General features: G+C 36.8%; 1 protein-coding gene across 10 annotated transcripts in view; it reads left to right on the top strand.

The window, feature by feature from the left end:
- The window catches only part of BLTP1 (bridge-like lipid transfer protein family member 1), a 129,459-nt gene that overhangs the window by 98,606 nt on the left and 12,973 nt on the right, over nt 1-17,880 (top strand). For 6 of the 10 annotated variants that reach the window (XM_076337269.1, XM_076337275.1, XM_076337270.1 and 3 more), the window contains 14 exons: nt 596-719; nt 1,696-1,805; nt 3,311-3,401; nt 3,960-4,022; nt 5,666-5,910; nt 6,546-6,761; nt 8,027-8,207; nt 9,642-9,834; nt 11,977-12,138; nt 12,257-12,396; nt 13,474-13,675; nt 14,085-14,288; nt 14,404-14,583; nt 17,510-17,647. In XM_076337269.1, the coding sequence (XP_076193384.1) occupies nt 596-719; nt 1,696-1,805; nt 3,311-3,401; nt 3,960-4,022; nt 5,666-5,910; nt 6,546-6,761; nt 8,027-8,207; nt 9,642-9,834; nt 11,977-12,138; nt 12,257-12,396; nt 13,474-13,675; nt 14,085-14,288; nt 14,404-14,583; nt 17,510-17,647 (2,249 nt within the window). The remainder of the gene's footprint in view (nt 1-595; nt 720-1,695; nt 1,806-3,310; nt 3,402-3,959; nt 4,023-5,665; nt 5,911-6,545; nt 6,762-8,026; nt 8,208-9,641; nt 9,835-11,976; nt 12,139-12,256; nt 12,397-13,473; nt 13,676-14,084; nt 14,289-14,403; nt 14,584-17,509; nt 17,648-17,880) is intronic. The other 4 variants (XM_076337276.1, XM_076337271.1, XM_076337272.1 and 1 more) reach the window with 3 other exon arrangements.

Genomic DNA, 17,880 nt, shown 5'->3' with positions numbered 1-17,880 from the left:
ATTATTTAGTGGTGTGTTTTTTCTGCAGAAGGCAATCCGCTACAGAAGGCTGTCATTGGTGTGACAGGGCTTTAAACTGTTACAGCAGAAGGATTTTTCTTCATCCTGCTGGGGATTCTCAGATTTGTCCATTATGTTTGTTTTCAATTAAACAGCCGTCATGTGATTGAAAGTGTATAGGAGGTCATTAATCTAGTTGTTACAACTAGGGCTTTTTAAAATAAGAAAGTTGCTGCGTAGCCATTCTTATGCTCCACCTTAATTAGCATCATGGTAGCCCTGTTGTTTGGGGGTCTCCTTGCATGCTAGTTTGTTCTACATCCTCTGTCTGCTGTGCTAAGGCACTTGGAGACAGAAACCTTAAAATCAAAGAGTCCTCGTAAGGACAAAATATTATACCTGACAAAAAGTTGTATCGTGGAACAAGAAAAAATCTTCTGCAGCTATATTGGGCACAGGTCATAAGTAACTACTGAAAAAAATGAGAAAATGGGATAATTCCCAGGGGAAGCAGAGCATTGTTGGAACACAGATTTTTGAAATGGTGAAAATAATGTCACCTGTGTAAGATAACTCAATCATGATTTATCCCCAGAAAATTAGGTGCAAGCGAAGGAACTATAAATCAAGAAATTCAGCGCTATCAGCAACTGGAGTCGGTGGCTGTGAATGATATCCGCCGAGATGTTCGTAAAAAGCTACGTAGATCCAGTATGAGGGTGAGCAGTATTAAGTTACTTTAAAAAATGATAGCACTTGCGTTGCATATTTCTTTTCTGCATGTTGATTAAAGCGAAGAAAATGTTAGTAACGGAAAAGGAAGCGTTAAGAATATCAAATAGTTCAGCAAACCTTTTATCTTTAGGAGAGAGCGGGGAAAGGTTTTTCTCCCTTGTAATAATGGTGATAAGAAAATTGAAATGTCACAGGTACTATAATGTCAATGGGATTATTTGCACACTCACAAGAAATAGGCAGAAAATGCGTATTTGAAGATGTCATTTACTCCTTCTCTTAGCAGATTTTAAAACGATTCCTTATTGGACTGATGAATGCAGATGCAGAGGCAAGCATGTTAACTGCCTGGGCAAATGACACATACCTATTGTATTCCACTTATATATAAATATTTGCACGGTTGGGTGGTGTAAAAATAAAAACAAGCTACTAAAGATAGACACTAGAAGAAACTGTCAACAAAAAAACAAGCAGTGTTGCTGGAAATCCACAGATATAGGTGGCTGTTGTCCCAGACCTGATAACAAACCTGGCGAAATGTTATTTTCAGTGTGTCCTAGTGCATGAGCTCCAAGTATGATGCTGCATTAATACAAAAAGATCTTTCAAGTAGTAATGTGTTTGCAGCTCTTTCTCAGGTGTTCTCATTTTAGCTTGTGTTCTTCTGTCACCATAGTGGTAGCTAGAAGGATGTCTAAGTGGTCAGATTATTAGCTTTGGGCATACTTTTCTCCTGGCAACAGGACATTACCAATTCCAGCAAGTGTGAAAAGTGAACATGTATCCAGAGGCAGGATGAAGGTGCTGGCAAATGCTGATAATAAGATGCATTTTAACTATTATGGAAGAAAAAAATCTTTTTACTTTACTGTCACACCTGTGTAAAATAGTATTTTAGTCTGCCAGAGTTTTTCTCTGTGTTCTCAGTGTTGCATTTAAATATTATTTTTGTTTTAGGCTGCCTCCTTGAAAGACAAATGGGGTCTCGGCTACAAACCCAGCTATAGCCGATCTAAGAGTATTTCAGCGTCAGGAAGACCATCTCTGAAGAGAATGGACAGAACAAGGTAAGCTTCTGGGAATTTGAGATCTGTGGTAGCAACAACAGTATAGGTAACAGAGGAAACATTGGACTTTGGCCCCGAATCTTTTTACTATGGACAGCAGCTATATCTGGCGGAACTGGATAGGAGGAGGTCATTTTGGAAGACATGTTCTAAAAAGCAACTTTTCACCTTTTTTTTGAAACTTCTTTCTTGACAGACTTAGTAGTATGTCAAATGAGGAGAAGTTCGCACTTCTACAACAACTTAAGGGTTTTTACAGAGTCAAGACATACTGAAGAAACATATAAGGAAAAATGGCGTAGTGTAATCGTTTCGATTTCTACACTTGATTTGCAGTCATCTGCCTTAAAAAATGGCTGTTGTAATGAGAAGAAGAAAGGGAGAGGTTTTTTTGTGAATGATAATTTTCTTCTAATCTCTTCATCTGTATAACATGTATTGTTTTTGTTTCATCATTTAATGGCTGCTGAGCAAACTAGTTGTATAATGATGCCTCCTAGTAAAGTATTTGCTTTGGTTTTAGAATACATGTGTTTGAGTCTATTGCTCCTGTAGATCCAGCTGAAGCATTCAAAGTTTGGAATTAGAAGTGTGCTGCATTATTATGTATTAAATAGAAAACATTTGAAAATTAAAAAGGTGGAGAGGAGTGTTAGAATTCTTTAGACTTTTTTCTATGAGAATAGAAATTCTTAATAGAGATTTGCTTCAAATTTGAATACTTCTGTAGAAGTGAATGGAAATTTATAAATAATCCAGATGTGAAAATATCAGACAGCAGATATTCCAGCATAAAACCAGCTTTATAAGTACTCTAAAGTGAGTTTTTCAAGGTGCCCTTGAAAAGGAGTCTTTCTTCTGAATTAATTAGCACTCTTGATAATTAAAGCAGAGCAAGTTTTGAAGAAATGAAGGTTCTAGTTCAAGATCTGCCAGATGAAGACCACTTTCATTTTACCTTTTCACAAGGTTATCTGAAGAGAACCAGAAATTGTATGGAAAAGATACTGGGGCTTTTCTGTTGCTCTGTAAGAAACAAAGTTCTGAAAAACTTAATGAGTACTTTTGGTTGTCAGTGAGAAGTAGTATGCGTATACTATAAGGCCAAGTAATTCATTTCAGTTGCATCAGAGAAAACATAATCTGCCAATTTGCTTTATGTCCCATGTGGTAGATCACGAATATATTTTTTTTTTTTCTGTAATTTCTGTATGTTGGCTCAGGATTGAAAAACTTGCATAAAGAAATAAGCAGAGGTTGGCTAGCGATAGACTACCGGCCAAGTAATGTGTAGCTTCCTTCTCTTTCCTTCTCCCCTCCTTTTTCCTTTCCATGTACCCTAAGTGCTTCAATTATGATTTTATACTTTCTTCCATAACACAACCATAAGTACTGACTCTGTTTTTTTTTTTAATTGCCTTATATTTGTGTAGTTAAATGTTCATATGAATGTAAAATGCTGTAGTAAAACTCAACAAGCTGTTGTGTTTTGGTTTTGCTTATAGCTCTCGACTAGGAGACAGTGAAGACCTCCCAGATATCCGCGTAGATGCTGCATCTCCTGGGCCAAGAGTAACTTTCAACATACAGGATTCTGTAAGAATTACTTTATATGCCATATAATTATATTTCCTGTGCCATTTGGTCACAAGTTCATGAGATAGCTATACTTAGGCAGACCTGAATTGCTTGTAGTTTTTGTGTGTGTGTTTCTGTTAGTATGTGCCTCAAATTATGGATGTGTTTTTGGAAGATAGATTTGTTTCGATAGAAGACAGATGTGTTTTGGTTTCTTAACAGAGAAATTAATGGAATCATTAGAGAAAATACTTGAAAACATTTGGTGGTTTGTTTTTTTTTTTTAGGCTGACAGTAGAAATACAGTTGTTTTGGAATTTTTATCAGAAGCGTGCAAAAAATAATCTAGTATTTTTTGTGTTTGAAAATATTTAGAGTTTTGGAAATGGGTATTAGTCAGTTTGCTGTAGCCCTACAGGTATATCCTTCTGTGTGTTTGAAATGGATTGTTGAGTCTTTGGTTTTGTTTGTTGCTATGTTTTCTCATTTTTAAAATGTTCATATTATGTTGTTTTTGCATGGCTGAGATTATTGTAGTTGTTTTAATTTATGTATTTTTTTTCACTTCTGATTAAGTTGAATAAAACAGCTTTGGGGATTGCACAACAATCCAGCTGTCCAGGGGAAGGGTATTTTCAGGTATTTCTGAGAAGAAACAAGTATTCTTTGCCAGAGAACTAATTTATCTCACAGGGAGCTGCTTTTCAATGTTTCATTTCTTTTGCACTCAGCTAAACAGAATGTATATCAAATTTGAAAATTCTTAAATATGTAAAGCAAGCAGAAGAACACGATTGATTGTTGATGAACTTTCCAGAGTGTTTCTACACCCTTATGTAGACCTACAACTTGCTAGTTTTTGTAAAATGAATAATTGGAATTTTGTTTGTATATTTGTGAAGACTGATCAAGGCTGATGTAAAGTGATATAAGTGTAGCCTTGAAATGTGCTTTAGGAGAGGATTTTAGTGCGTGTGCCTTCATCTGTTACATTGTGTTCCAAGATTGCAGGCATCAACACCAGTACAAAATAATTGCTAGGTGGGAGGACATCTTCTCACACTTTTATTTCTGTTGGAATTCCTATATTTAATGCAGAGTAAGACATTTTCAAATAATAGTGAGTAGGGAATGTGCCAAAACTTAATACCCAGAGAACAACTGGTAGAGTTTTTTAACTGCTTTAAAAAACATGTTTAGGGAAAATAGTAAAGATGAGGGTGTTTTTCCCTTAAAAAAACCCAATCAAAACCAAAAAACAAAACAAACCAACAAAAGCAGAATAAAACCAACCAACCAAAAACCCAAACTCAAGGGATAGTAACGTACTTTTTCTCCCTTCCAACTCACCTCACGCTCCCAGGAAGTAAATTCCTATTTGTGAGAGAGAGGTGGAAATGAAACATAGAAATGTGCTTTGCACATTTAAATATGTTCACATTTAAAAGCTGTCCTACCTTTTTTGTGGTTGTTATATATAAGCCCAGTTAGCTTAGGTTTTGTTGGCGTAGCAAAATGCTATCAAACACTTAGAGGTATCAAATGTTGAATATTAAAAAAGAAAAAATATCTTACTGGCATTATGAAGCCAGAGCTTCAGCAAAGCTCTAATTTGAATTTGCAGACGATGACTGTGCAGCTCTATAGTAACACTGCGTAGGTAGTGCTGGTGTTAAACTAACACTTCTAGATATTTTTTGCAGGCGTTTTAAGAAGTTAATGTTCGAAAATTGCTTGTGCAGTGTTTGTGGCGTGCTTTATGTCAGAAACAGGAAGCCCCTTTTGGAAATTTGGCCTGAAGTTCGTTTCGTGTTAAAGCACGTGTGCCCAAGAGCGCAGCCCAGAACTGCAAACCGGTGCCGTACATTCTGTGTTAGCATTCTGCATGCACGCCTCACTAACGCTCCTGGGTGCCTCACCCCTCTACAAGGTTCATGATGATTTTTGCTGTCTTTTGTTCTTTTCTTTCAAAATATTTTTTGAATTTAAATGAAATGTTTCCATTCCTTCTGATCGTGTGAATTGGTCAGAGCATGTTACGTATTTAGCTAACAGATTGAGCTCAGTCGCTAGGCAATGGCAAATGTCTCCCCACTAAGCTTTCATTTCTTTTTCATAATCGGTCTTGCAATTTCTACATCTGCTGTCTCTGTATTATGAGGAACTTGGGAGTGAGAGTTTCTCACAGCAATCTCGCTTTTTTATTTCCGAGCTATCTAATGCATTCTCGATGGAAACAATACTTGTGGAAATTTAATATCTTTTTGTCTTTTTATAATCAGTTTCCAGAGGAGACAGAAATGGACCTTTTGTCTGTAACTATTGATGGGCCCTCCCATTACTTATCTACTAGTGAAGGCTCATGCTCGGTGTTTGGTTCACCCAAAACTCCAGTAGTCTTCTCACCCGGCATTCCCTTCCAGCCTGAAGAAGGACGCCGGGATGACAGCTTATCATCAAGCAGTGACGACTCTGAGAAGGACGATGACCATGAAAGAGAGAGGACGTATTTTTATAGGAAACCAACGTAAGTAATGGTCCTAAGGAAGAACACAGAAATTAAGAAAATACACTTGAAATATTGACTTTAAAGCTACAAAATCTGTTACGGATGAAGGACTGAATTTTGCCTGAAGTGTGTACGTGGAAGGCAGGGGAGGTTGTGTTCGGCAGAGGTGACTGTGACGGAAGGAGGAAGTCTGACCTGAAAAGGAGGCAACTGTTAGCGATTTCAGGGCTTGGAACACAATAAAAGAACTTGGAAAGTGAGTTTTTTGAGGCACGGGGCAGGTTTTAGTGGGACCGAATGACAGATTTGTCAAATACAGCATAACTTTCAGCTTTATCCAGTGATTATACCGCCACAAAGTGCATGTCAATATTTACAAATATGAAAATTATTGTATATATCTTTTCGTTCCTTATCTTGATTGAGAATTTAGGAAAGGCTTAGTTCTTTGTAGTACCCTATACGAAGAAAGGATACTTAGTAATGTGTTAATGGACGATGGATCACTGTACTGCAGTGTATCAGATAAGGCCTCTTCCAGAAAAGTTCTTAAAAGATTATATACTGAGTGTGGACATAGTCTAAGAATGCCTCCTACCTTCTGTTCAGGTAAATGCCATGCTAATATCTAATCCACAATTGTGCCTGTGCAGGAGTACCTCTCGCAAAAAAGCAACGGGCTTCGCTGCTGTCCACCAACTGTTCACTGAGCGCTGGCCTACAACACCTACCAACAGAAGTATGACTGGCACAACCACGGAGAGAAATATTGACTTTGAACTTGATATCAGGGTTGAAATCGATTGTGGAAAATGTGTACTGCACCCTACGATGCTTCAGCAAGAACATGATGACATTAGTTTACGAAGGTAAGAAGCGTGTTCCTTAGTTGCCTTATGAAGAACGTGGTATGAGTACTTTATTCTGCTTTAGCTGTTTAAGTCCATCTGAGATTTCCATCACTTAAGTTATGATGATATGTGCAATAATTAATGACTCTTAAGCACTGACCTGTTTGAAAAGCATAGAAGATGTACGCATTAGGTTGTTACCATCACTTTATTCATAGTAATTATCACTACTCCATAGCATCACCAAAAGTTGTAATTGTTATGGCAGAGTACGGCATGGGGAGTTGTGTTTGTTTAGCAAGAATCAGCATATGCCTCTCTTCTGGTTTTATTTTTTAAATCATGTTTTATCTTTCATAAACAAATTATTAGGCTTTCAAAGCACTTGGATTTTTTTTTTTTTTTTCAGCCTCCAAAGAAGTAACTTTACAACTTAGTGAATCCACATACTGGTTTGACTAATAGTGGGGCTACTGTTGTGTTTTCTCGTGATCTCTGAGGGCTCCCATTATTTTCTGAGTGTAAAAGTATGCTGATATTATGTATCTTTCTTAATAAAATGCATTATTTTTATTATCTGAGGCAACAGAAGTGTTTTGCTTCTGATCTTAATGAGGTTTGATCTCATCCTCAGTTTTTAAATTCTCCTTTTTTCATGTGTATGTGATTGGGGATCTAAAGGCAGCTTTACATTACTTTTTAAAATTTGATGTGTTATTAATAATACGGTGAATTTTAAGAAACTTATTTGTCAACAAAGATAATTCTTAATAAGTATCGTATAAGGAAACGAGATTTCCTTGTTTTAACGCTAATTCTAAGAAATAGGAACAAATAGATACTTTCTTCTAAGAAATGATACGGAAGGAAAAAGAATCTCTTAAGAATTTATATGAAGACAGGCTTTACAGCAGAGAAGGAAAATTGATAAGTGTTTTCTGCATATCAAAGAGTTTTCATAGGTCACATTGGGTAATGTACATGAACTTGACTGTAAGAGTTACAGAGCATTGGAAGGTGTTTCTCTAATGACATAGCAGTAATTTTGTAGATTTTACTGCCTGAAATAATCACATAATGAAAATGGCAAAACCAGAGTGGGCAGACAGAAAGGGAGTAGAGGTCACAGAAAGTATGAGTAAAGCAGGGATTGAAATGCTTCCTTATATAGTTGATACTACAAATTTGTTTTAGACATGTCTAGGTTTTTTAATACTAGAAATATACTCTTATTAATATGAGTGTTAAGCTTGCTTTAATAACATGCAGTGTATTTATTTTAGGAGCTATGATCGGAGTTCCAGAAGTTTGGATCAAGAGTCTCCTTCAAAAAAGAAGAAATTTCAAACTAATTATGCATCTACTACTCACTTACTTGCTGGCAAGAAAGTGCCATCATCTCTACAGACAAAATCTAGTGATGTGGAAACAACAGTGTTTTATATTCCTGGGGTGGATGTAAAGGTAAAAGGAGTGTATAACTCAGCAGGGAAGCACTTGCTCTTTCCCTCTGCTCAAATATGCTTTCAAAGCAAATACATAGTTACAGTATGTACGAGTTCATATATACACAGCACCTCGGCAAAATCTTTTTTCAGTCTTGTAGATACTGCTAAAATGGGAATAATCATTTCTGTAATACTACATTGGAAACTGATAGATGCCTTTACCCTCGTTTTCTTAGGGGGGAAAAACCCCAAAATCTTGTATGTAACATCAAAAATAGAACTATGTCAAATGACGCTCCATAACAGTGTATGTGATATTACATAATGAAAAGAAATCGGTTCCATTAACATTTTGGTGTCTAAAATCAGACATTTGTTTTGGATATTTTCTTCTCTGACAGGTAATTTATATCGTATACCCTTTTTAAATAAAGGAAGATCCGTTCACTGTCGGTAATTCACGGGAAGGGCAACTTAGTAGTTGGCCCACTAACACATAAAGCTCTCTTACTGTGTCTTCTGTGTTGCTTCTTATAGCAGTCAGAGTCTTGGTATAAAAACTGCTTTTTAAGACAGTATTCTCTCAAACGCCGTCAAACTGTACGCTCCCTTGTTTTTTTTTAATCATTATTTTTATATCTTACTAGTAAGAAAGAGTCTCAACAGAAATGTTCTTGTATTTGTGATTTGAAATCCTATGGAGTAAGAACAGGAAAAATAGGTCACTGCTGCATGGAAACTTCATGCAATTCAGTTGAGGCAGTGCCATAAATCAAATGCTCTTCACTGGAAACAGCCTGGCTTTTCTAGTCTTTTGATGTGGAAGGGCTATGTGTGTCCATTTTCCAGTATTCCAGGCTATCGTCAGGGATAACAGTTACGCCTCAGGTCCTGCCTGTTGCTTTTAGTCAAATTTAGGAATAACTAAACATTCTCTACAGCTTTTGTTATGTTCTGTATTTTCATTGATAGAGTATTATGCGCATATAGGAGGTGTGAACTCTTGGAATATTTTATTACTTTCATTTTTTATGCAACTTTCTGTACGTCAGTGTTTAGTAGTGGAATAGTTCCACCATGCAGTAAGACAGAAATCTGTGTGGACAGGAACAAATAGTTGGTGGCACAGGACGTGTACGACGTAACAGAGCAGAGGAGCAAGCTTTAGGCATTGTTCCTAAATAGTTCATTTCCTCTGTTTCTCTGTGTTTCCTTGATTTATTTTTTTTTAATAGCTTATTAATTTATCTTTTTTTTTTGTACAAAGATTTCTGATCTTTATGTGCACTGGCTCTATCTGTAGAACATTAATTGGAATGTAACGTACCTTATGATGATATTTTTGTAAATAATGAAAAAAAAGAAATTTGAAGGGAAGGAGTGACACCAAACTGCTGTATAGAAATTGAGCTACTTGTATGAAGTAAACTGATCTTTCTTTGCTTTCCAGTTGCACTACAACTCTAAGACTTTAAAGACCGAATCGCCAAATACTTCTCGAGGATCCTCTTTGCCAAGAACCCTTTCCAAAGAGTCCAAGCTGTATGGTATGAAAGATACTGCCACATCTCCTCCTTTATCTAGCACTATCCACAGCAAGACTAACACCCTACTTCCTCCCCAACCCCCACCCATCCCATCAGGTACTTACAGACAGTAACCTTCTGAAACTATCATGGATATTATCTTTCCTTCATGTAATCTACTAGCTGTAGATCTGTCTGCACATTACCTGAAGCACTGTATTTATCAAGTCTTAATTTTGGGCTGCAGAAACCTGATCCCAGAAGCATGAATGCAGTTCATAAAGCTGCATTTTTAGAAATCTCTTGCCAAACCAGTCTCAGTAATATTCCGTCATAGTCACCATATCCCAGTGATGGGCTGTCACTGCCTTCTCCCCATTTTCATTTAACAAAATAATGCTTGTTACTGGAAAGCAAAGTTTAAGTATCTGTATAAAAAGTGAATGCTGACTGCTTTATTCTTCATAATCCACGGAAAAAAAAAAATTGAGATGAATCCTTGCTTCCATACATTACACTATTCAAAGAATACTTTCAACTTTTAAGTGCCTTCTGCCGCACAAGTAAGGCGTAAATTATTGCTTTCTGGAACTGGGTTATTTCTTGTAGTACTGAAGCAGCTGTTCAGATGTATTTGTATTAATCAAAATACCAGACTAGTGTCCTCAACTGTTGCAGGCCCTTAAATAACCATGATTTGGAGTAACATGAGTTCTAATACTTAAAAGTTTTGTTTCATCTCCAACGATTCCTGTTTTCAAGCAGGAGTTCGTTGTTGCATCATGTCAGATCTAGAGGTATGTAGATTGCACCTCCAGCTTCTGAGACATTCACTCTTCTCTCCTTTGGTATTTGAATATCACTTCAAAAACACAGCCAAAATTTTGTCAAAATTAATAAATGAAAAAAGTTGTGCATGGGTTTTCTGGTTTGGGGGTTTTTTTTTTAATAAAACCAGCAGAGATGCTGGGAGAGAACAGTGAAATGGGGAGACCTTCCTCAATTATTCATGCTGTTGAACCATTAGCTCTTATTCCTTTAAGTGTCCATCTTCTTTATGATTACCGAATGTTGTGTAATCTTTGGTTTATACTACTTTTCTACAATTTTGTTCTGTACTTTCCTATCCTCTTTCCAATCTTTGCCTTTTAATTTTTACCATGTCATGTCCAGTTACTGAGTCTTGTTGTTTTTATGTCTGTAAGCTCTACATTTGGTGGGGGTCTTACGGAAATTGCACTTGTATGATGATATAAATGTCTCCCAAAAGTAGGGATTGCAATTACTGTATTTCTTTATGCATTGTACTTTTATAACTATTACTTCTGAATTGTTTCAAAACACGTTGTTATTTATATTACTTTTTTATATTACTTTTCCTCTGGAATGGAAACCACCTTGTCTTACTGTCTTTGGTCTCCAGTAAGAGCAAGACAGGACAATCTAGTCAGAGGCACTAGATAGAATAGTTTGCATAGAATGAAAATTCAGTGCTTGGGGTTTTTTTAGCAAATAAAAGGATTTTTAAGCTCCATTTTAGTTGTTGTTTATATTTTTCTTGGAGAATTTAAAATCAATATCTTCATTTATCTCCATTCTAATAGCTGTATTTCACAGAGACAGTAATTGAGCTGGTACCAATACCTTCTGTGCATATTTATATTTTGGTGAGCGTGGATCCAAGTGCTAGCCTCTTCCACAGATTTAGAAGACAACAATCTTTTTATTAGTTTATACTCTGGCTAGCTCCAAGCTCTTAAAAACGCTGGTTTAGAATCTTTAGTTATTCTTTGCATAAATATAGTAGGACTTGCCATTTACAGTTTTAATTTTTCGACGTATTTTCTCAGTTTAAACTGGCATTCTTCCCAGGCTCATGTCTTTATTTTTCCTAATTCCACTTTCGTTTCCAGTCAGCTGTGGTTACTTTGCATTGTGTATTTGGAGAAGAATTGTGTGTGTCTGATTTCAGTGCTATTTTTTAAAAAGCAAAGTGGTGAAAATGACATAAAAGTGCTTGGTCAAGAATGTGCGCAATGGAATTACAATCAAGCATGACAGACTAATAGTTGTTTTTGCACAGTTTTCTTAGTGAAAAGTTATGGCTTAATTTTTTCTAACCGATCTGATTTGTGCCTTTTCAGATGATGATACAGAGAATTAGAGGAAACAGCTTTTTGTTATGAAGTATCTTCTAATGTTCATCAGTTACTGTTGAGTGGTATTATATTAGACAAATTTATCTTTTGAATGTTGCAGCCAAAGGGAAAGGAAGTGGTGGAGTGAAAACCGCTAAACTATATGCATGGGTTGCTCTCCAGTCATTGCCGGAGGAAATGGTGATTAGCCCATGCTTACTGGACTTTCTAGAGAAAGCTCTTGAAACCATTCCAATTACACCCATTGAAAGGAATTACACAGGTAAGTTGCATATTTGTATTCTAGTACGCTATGCTTTTTCTTTTTTGTCTTCTGGTGGCATTGAGCTGCTCTGGTCCTTAAATTCCACTTTCTAATGAGTTCTTGTGCTTGTTAAAAGCTGTTAGTTCACAGGATGACGACATGGGACAATTCGATATACAAGATCCCTTAGAAGAGTCCACAACATCGTTAGTATCGTCCTCGACATCAGCATATTCATCCTTCCCTGTAGATGTGGTGGTTTACGTACGAGTTCAGGTGAGGTTTTAACTCCACATTCAGTATAGTAAGTAACTTCAGTCACAGTCTTTGAGACAATCCATGCTTCGAAGTTCGCTTTTTAAAAAGTAAAAAATATTTTCAAGCGTCCTTTCAGAGATATTAATGTCTAGTGTGATGATGAAATGGGACTTATTTCAGCAGAAGTTCTGACATATTTTAGTCCCATGGAGACCAAGGAAATGAGCTATTTTGAGAAGTCACAAAAGTTCTGAGCATTTTTAATTATTACTTCTTTCCTGTCTCTTTTGGACTTTTTTTTTAAAATATCTTTCATAACTAGTATTTCTATCCATTGTTTATAGGTACCATTACAAAACAAAAATAATAATTAAATATTTTCTCAGTTTATATGGAAACTGTAGGAATGAATGTACACTTATCATCTACAAGGCATTATTCATACTGCTTAATATTTGAAGTGTCTGGGCTTTTTATATGTGTAAGAGAGAAAAGTGCTACCGCAGAGTGATTCAGAGCACTCGAGCTTGATCTGAATGTTGCTATTATATTTTTCCACTTTGTTCAAACAATATTTTTTCCTGGTATAAAATCGATTATGTTCCCAAATTGAACAATGTATTCTAACAGACTTGTTTTTCTTATATACCTATGAAAATTACCCACAACAATCTGTAGCCTCTCTCAGCTTTTACTTCCAAACTCATCTGGCTAAGAACATGTTGAGGTGAGCTGAGTCTTTCAGCATTAGCTCAAGTGCTTCTGCATACTTCTCACATGAGATGAGCTATGGATTGACTTGGGGAGGAGGAAGAGAGGGGGACCTACATGTCCTCTGCTGCATCCAGGCTTCCTGTGTCTAAGTTTTCTAAAAACTGGTCCAAATAATAGCCCTGGTGTTGGAGGGATTCCCTGGAATTAATGTATCTATATCAACTTTTATACAGTTATCTTGCTAATTCTAAAACCAGTCTGAAAAGGCTGTAATTTGCTTAGATTTAAAAAATAAATACATGGCACTTTAAGCCAAATTTGGGATGGTTTTAGTTTTTCATATTTGTTCATTAAATGCTTTATTTTCTTTCTGTCTTTCAGCCCTCTCAAATCAAATTCAGTTGCTTGCCGGTATCAAGAGTTGAATGTATGCTGAAGTTGCCTTCCCTGGATCTTGTTTTCTCTTCAAACCGAGGAGAACTGGAAACATTAGGCACAACATACCCATCAGAAAATGTGTCAGTTGGTGGCAATACTTCACAGAGTGGCTCAAAGAATTCAGTTAGTAAATCTGGAGCACCAGGTAATATGTATATGAATGTTTATACTATATACAGCTTATAGAATAAATAAATAAATATAATGTTCTGTTGTCTAAAATTAGAGCAGAAGATAAGCTTTTACACACCTTAAGGCTAGACATTTATGTATTAGTGAGTTCGGTAGGATTTCTTTATGTTGCATCAGTTTCCTGTAAAAGCTTGCACAGATACAGTATATTGGAGTTTTTCTTGCATTGGTTAAGCGTGTTCAGTTATCTCTTATAAAAGGCTAGCATCAATACATAGAATATTTAAGCCACATTGCTGCTACAGGGGCATAATTTGATGTGCATTTGGTCTGTTTAATATTGCTGTTAACAGTGTTATTTCACGTTTGAAAATGCTTTCGTACTAAAACTAACTTTTGCAAAAAAAAAAATTTGACTTCAGGTTCATCACCTGGACTAGGCAGCCCTCTTGGCAGAACACGGCACAGCAGCAGTCAGTCAGACTTGACTACTTCTAGTAGCAGCTCTTCAGGCCTGAGCTTTACCGCCTGCATGTCCGACTTTTCCCTTTACGTGTTCCATCCATATGGAGCTGGAAAACAAAAATCTGCCGTTACTGTTCTAACCCCTGGATCAGGAGCCTTAGGTACAGAATAAGTTTTTGTTTGCTTTAATGGATGTTGTTCAAGTTTGGCATGGTTTTCTGAACTGAAGATTTGAAAAGGTCACAGAAGATTAAACTTTTTCCTTTCTATTTCTAGGTAATGTGGATGAGGAACCAACTTCGGTCACTGGCCGGAAGGATTCTTTGAGTATTAACCTTGAGTTTGTGAAAGTCAGCCTGTCACGAATAAGGCGTTCAGGAGGTTCCTCCTTTTTTGAGAGTCAGTCTGCGAGCAAAGCTACCAGCAAGATAGATACTACATTGATAAACATATCTGGTAAATGCTTGTTTCATTTTAATCCCATATATTCAGCTAATTAGAGAACTGCTGTTCCAGTGATAGACTTCACTCTCAGCAGCTTTTGTAGATGTTATATGAGAGCCATCCACTTCTAGTGCGTAGTAAAATTTTTGCTCTTTTTGCGTGAAGTAGGGATTGATACGTTAAATTTTAATGGTATTTGGAGTACCTATTGGGAGACACACCTTTTTAGCCTCCTGATTCATTTAATGTAACTAAATGGGCTTGCTCAAACACATCTCTGACATCAGTCCGTGTGACTTAATGTGACCCTTGAATATTTTGAGATTGTACTGGCTGTGGTGAGCATGGAGTTAACTTTCTTCATAGCAGCCCATATGGTGCTGTGCTTTGAATTTGTGGCTGAAACAGGATTGATAACACATCAATGTTTTGGCTATTGCTGAACAGTGCTTGCACAGCCTCAAGGCCTTCTCTCTTTCCCACTCTGCCCAGGAGGGGACACAGCCAGGACAGCTGACCCAAATTGATCAAAGGGATATTCCATAGCATATGATGTTGCACTCAGTAATAAAAGCTCAGGGAAAGGAGAAGGAAGGGGGGATATTGGTGGTTATGGCATTTGCCTTCCCAAGCAGCTGTTACGTGTGCTGAGGTCCTGCTTTCCAGCAAATAGTTAAACATCTGCCTGCCAACGGGAAGCAGTGAACAATTTATTTTTGTTTTCTTCACTTGCATGCACAGCTTATGCTTTCCCTGTTACACTGTTGCTACCTCAGTCCACGAGTCTCCTTGCCTTCCTTCTGGCTTCTCCATCTCCCACAGGAGATTGGAGTGAGTGAGCAGCTCGGTGGGCATATGGCTGTTAGCCGGGGCCAACCCACAACAGAGATGAGATAAAGCCTAAATTGTTTGTGTTTAGTCAGCTTTAACTTACATGTCATTTTAGTTGTATTGCAGAAATTTCTGTCAGATATTTCTATTATCAGAAGGAAGTGATTTCAAGTCGTTATTTAGTAGTAATCTTAGTATGTCAACTTTATTATATGGTCTTAGCATGCAAAAGAGGGTGGTTATTTTCCACCTAATGGCACAATGTATATTTTTCTTCAGATATAAAATCCCGTAGTGTACATTACCTTTGTACCTGAGAGACTAGAGTCTTTGAATAGTATTGTTTGTTGAGCAATATCTATGCCCTTCATTTTTTAACCGTGTTTTTTGAGAACCCCAAAAGTGTCTCTGATTGCAGTGCGGTAATATATGACTACATAAATGGCAATGAGATGGAACATGTAATGCTAATTTGTTCTCACTTACATAATTTGTTTCAATGACAAACTCCGTAGCTTGGTTAGCTTTTAAATATTTTTATATTAGCTATACCAGTAATTCTTGTTTTTCACACACACACAAAAAAATCCTTCTTCCTAAAATATTTCATTTATTCCTCACTGTCACACATCGTTAGAGTTAAAATAGTGGTTTTGAAATCCTCAAACTCTAAATATGCTATTTCACTTCAGTGTGGCCATTGCGAATCTGTTTTGCTGCCGGTGATCAAAAAAAGCGATGGTAATCCAAAAATGTATGTTTCTTAGAGCAATCGGATGAAGGGATTACAAATCACTAAGAAAAAGTGTACGATGAGGGTTGGGCTTTGGGCTGGGTTTGTTTTCAGTTTGTTTGGTGGAATTCTGCTGTGTTTTCTCAATGTGTTATGCTGCACTAACTTGCTTGCTAAAGATAGAAAGCAGGCGCAGTATGCCCACAGTGTCTGTATAGTATCGCTTCAGTAAGTCTCCACATACAGGAGTGAGCAGCAAGGGAATGAACTTCAGCAGGCCACCCAGTGCCCTCGTGTGAACGCTCTTTTACATCACTGTTCCATCAGAACAGAAAGATGAACAAACTCAGATTCTCATTGCTGATTCATCTCTTAATACATTTTATAACAGAGATAAACTAGTATAATAATAGAACTTTATGTTAAATTTATTCCCAAAGTTGGTTAAGCTTTCAGTTGGACCTAGTTTGGTAAACACTAACCACCCATTTTCATAGTCCTCTCTTCAGAAACAGGTATTTCACAGCTCTGTTTTGTTACCTGAATAGGACAAAATCTTTTATAGACGCTCGCCCGTTTTTACTTTTTTATATGAAAACTAAAAATAGTCTAGTTTTCAAGCAATCTCCCCATAGGGGGGGGGAAATCCAAGTAGATTATGTAGCACAACTAAATATGGTATTATAGAAATGATATACTGTGCTCATTAAAAATGACAGCTGAATCTCCTGGATCACAAGCTGCCTTAGTGTTCTTCATGATGTGTTGTTTTTGTTTTTTGTTTTTGTTTTTTTTTTTTTAGTCTGACACTTGCTGTGTGTTATTATCTTAATCCTGGCTGCACTGCTGCACGTCTAACTTGGTGATGTAGTTCTGCAGTCTGTGTTCAGTTACTGTCAAATTTCACCACCTTGCCACCTGGTGCCTGTGAAGCTACAGTGAGCGCTGGACTCCTGAATACTCAGGGAACCTTGAAGTAAAAGTGGGGTTTAAAGATTTGTTATTTATTGATTTATCTATTTTCCCCCACTGCACATGAGATCCTGACTTCCTGGGCAAACAGCAGAACGGTTGTGATTAATCTGCTGTTAACGGCCTCGGATGAGGAGTCTGAGGCACATACAACACAAGTAGGACCCACCATCAGTGATATTCTTAGGTTCCATCTTGCCTTTATGAAATGTGTTTGTATCTAATATTGGATTTGGAGAAATGGCAGCACCTCAGGAAAACTATTTTTTCATTACAGCAGAGACTATACTGCTAGGTAAAGAAGTATTTGACTATATTGAACACCTATTAATTAGATTTGGTTACCAAAACCTGTTACTACTGAGAGTTTACAGTTGTGTGTATATGCTTTTTCTTCTTCAGCTGTCTGTGATATAGGATCTGCTTCTTTTAAATATGATATGCGCCGACTCAGTGAGATCCTAGCCTTTCCAAGGGCTTGGTACAGGAGAAGCATTGCTAGGCGGCTTTTCCTGGGTGATCAAACAATAAATCTGCCAGGTAAGATACTGCTTCTTATCATGAAAAACGTTTTTGTACAGGGGTTACAGTAGGAATTTTATAAACATTTATTACCTGTGTATTATTACATATGTGACTAGATATAAATGTTTTATAATTTACTCCATATGCAGTCACTCTAGTAAGTTTAATAGAAAATCCTAGAAAGAAGAAATGGAAAATCTCTGAAGTAGGTCATTGAATTATTTAAAGAGCTTATATTAATGAAGACA

Source organism: Aptenodytes patagonicus, chromosome 4, assembly GCF_965638725.1.
Source record: "Aptenodytes patagonicus chromosome 4, bAptPat1.pri.cur, whole genome shotgun sequence".
Classification (NCBI taxonomy): domain Eukaryota; kingdom Metazoa; phylum Chordata; class Aves; order Sphenisciformes; family Spheniscidae; genus Aptenodytes; species Aptenodytes patagonicus.
The sequence above is the reverse complement of the archived record's forward strand: the minus strand, read 5'-3'. Positions and strand labels throughout refer to the sequence as shown.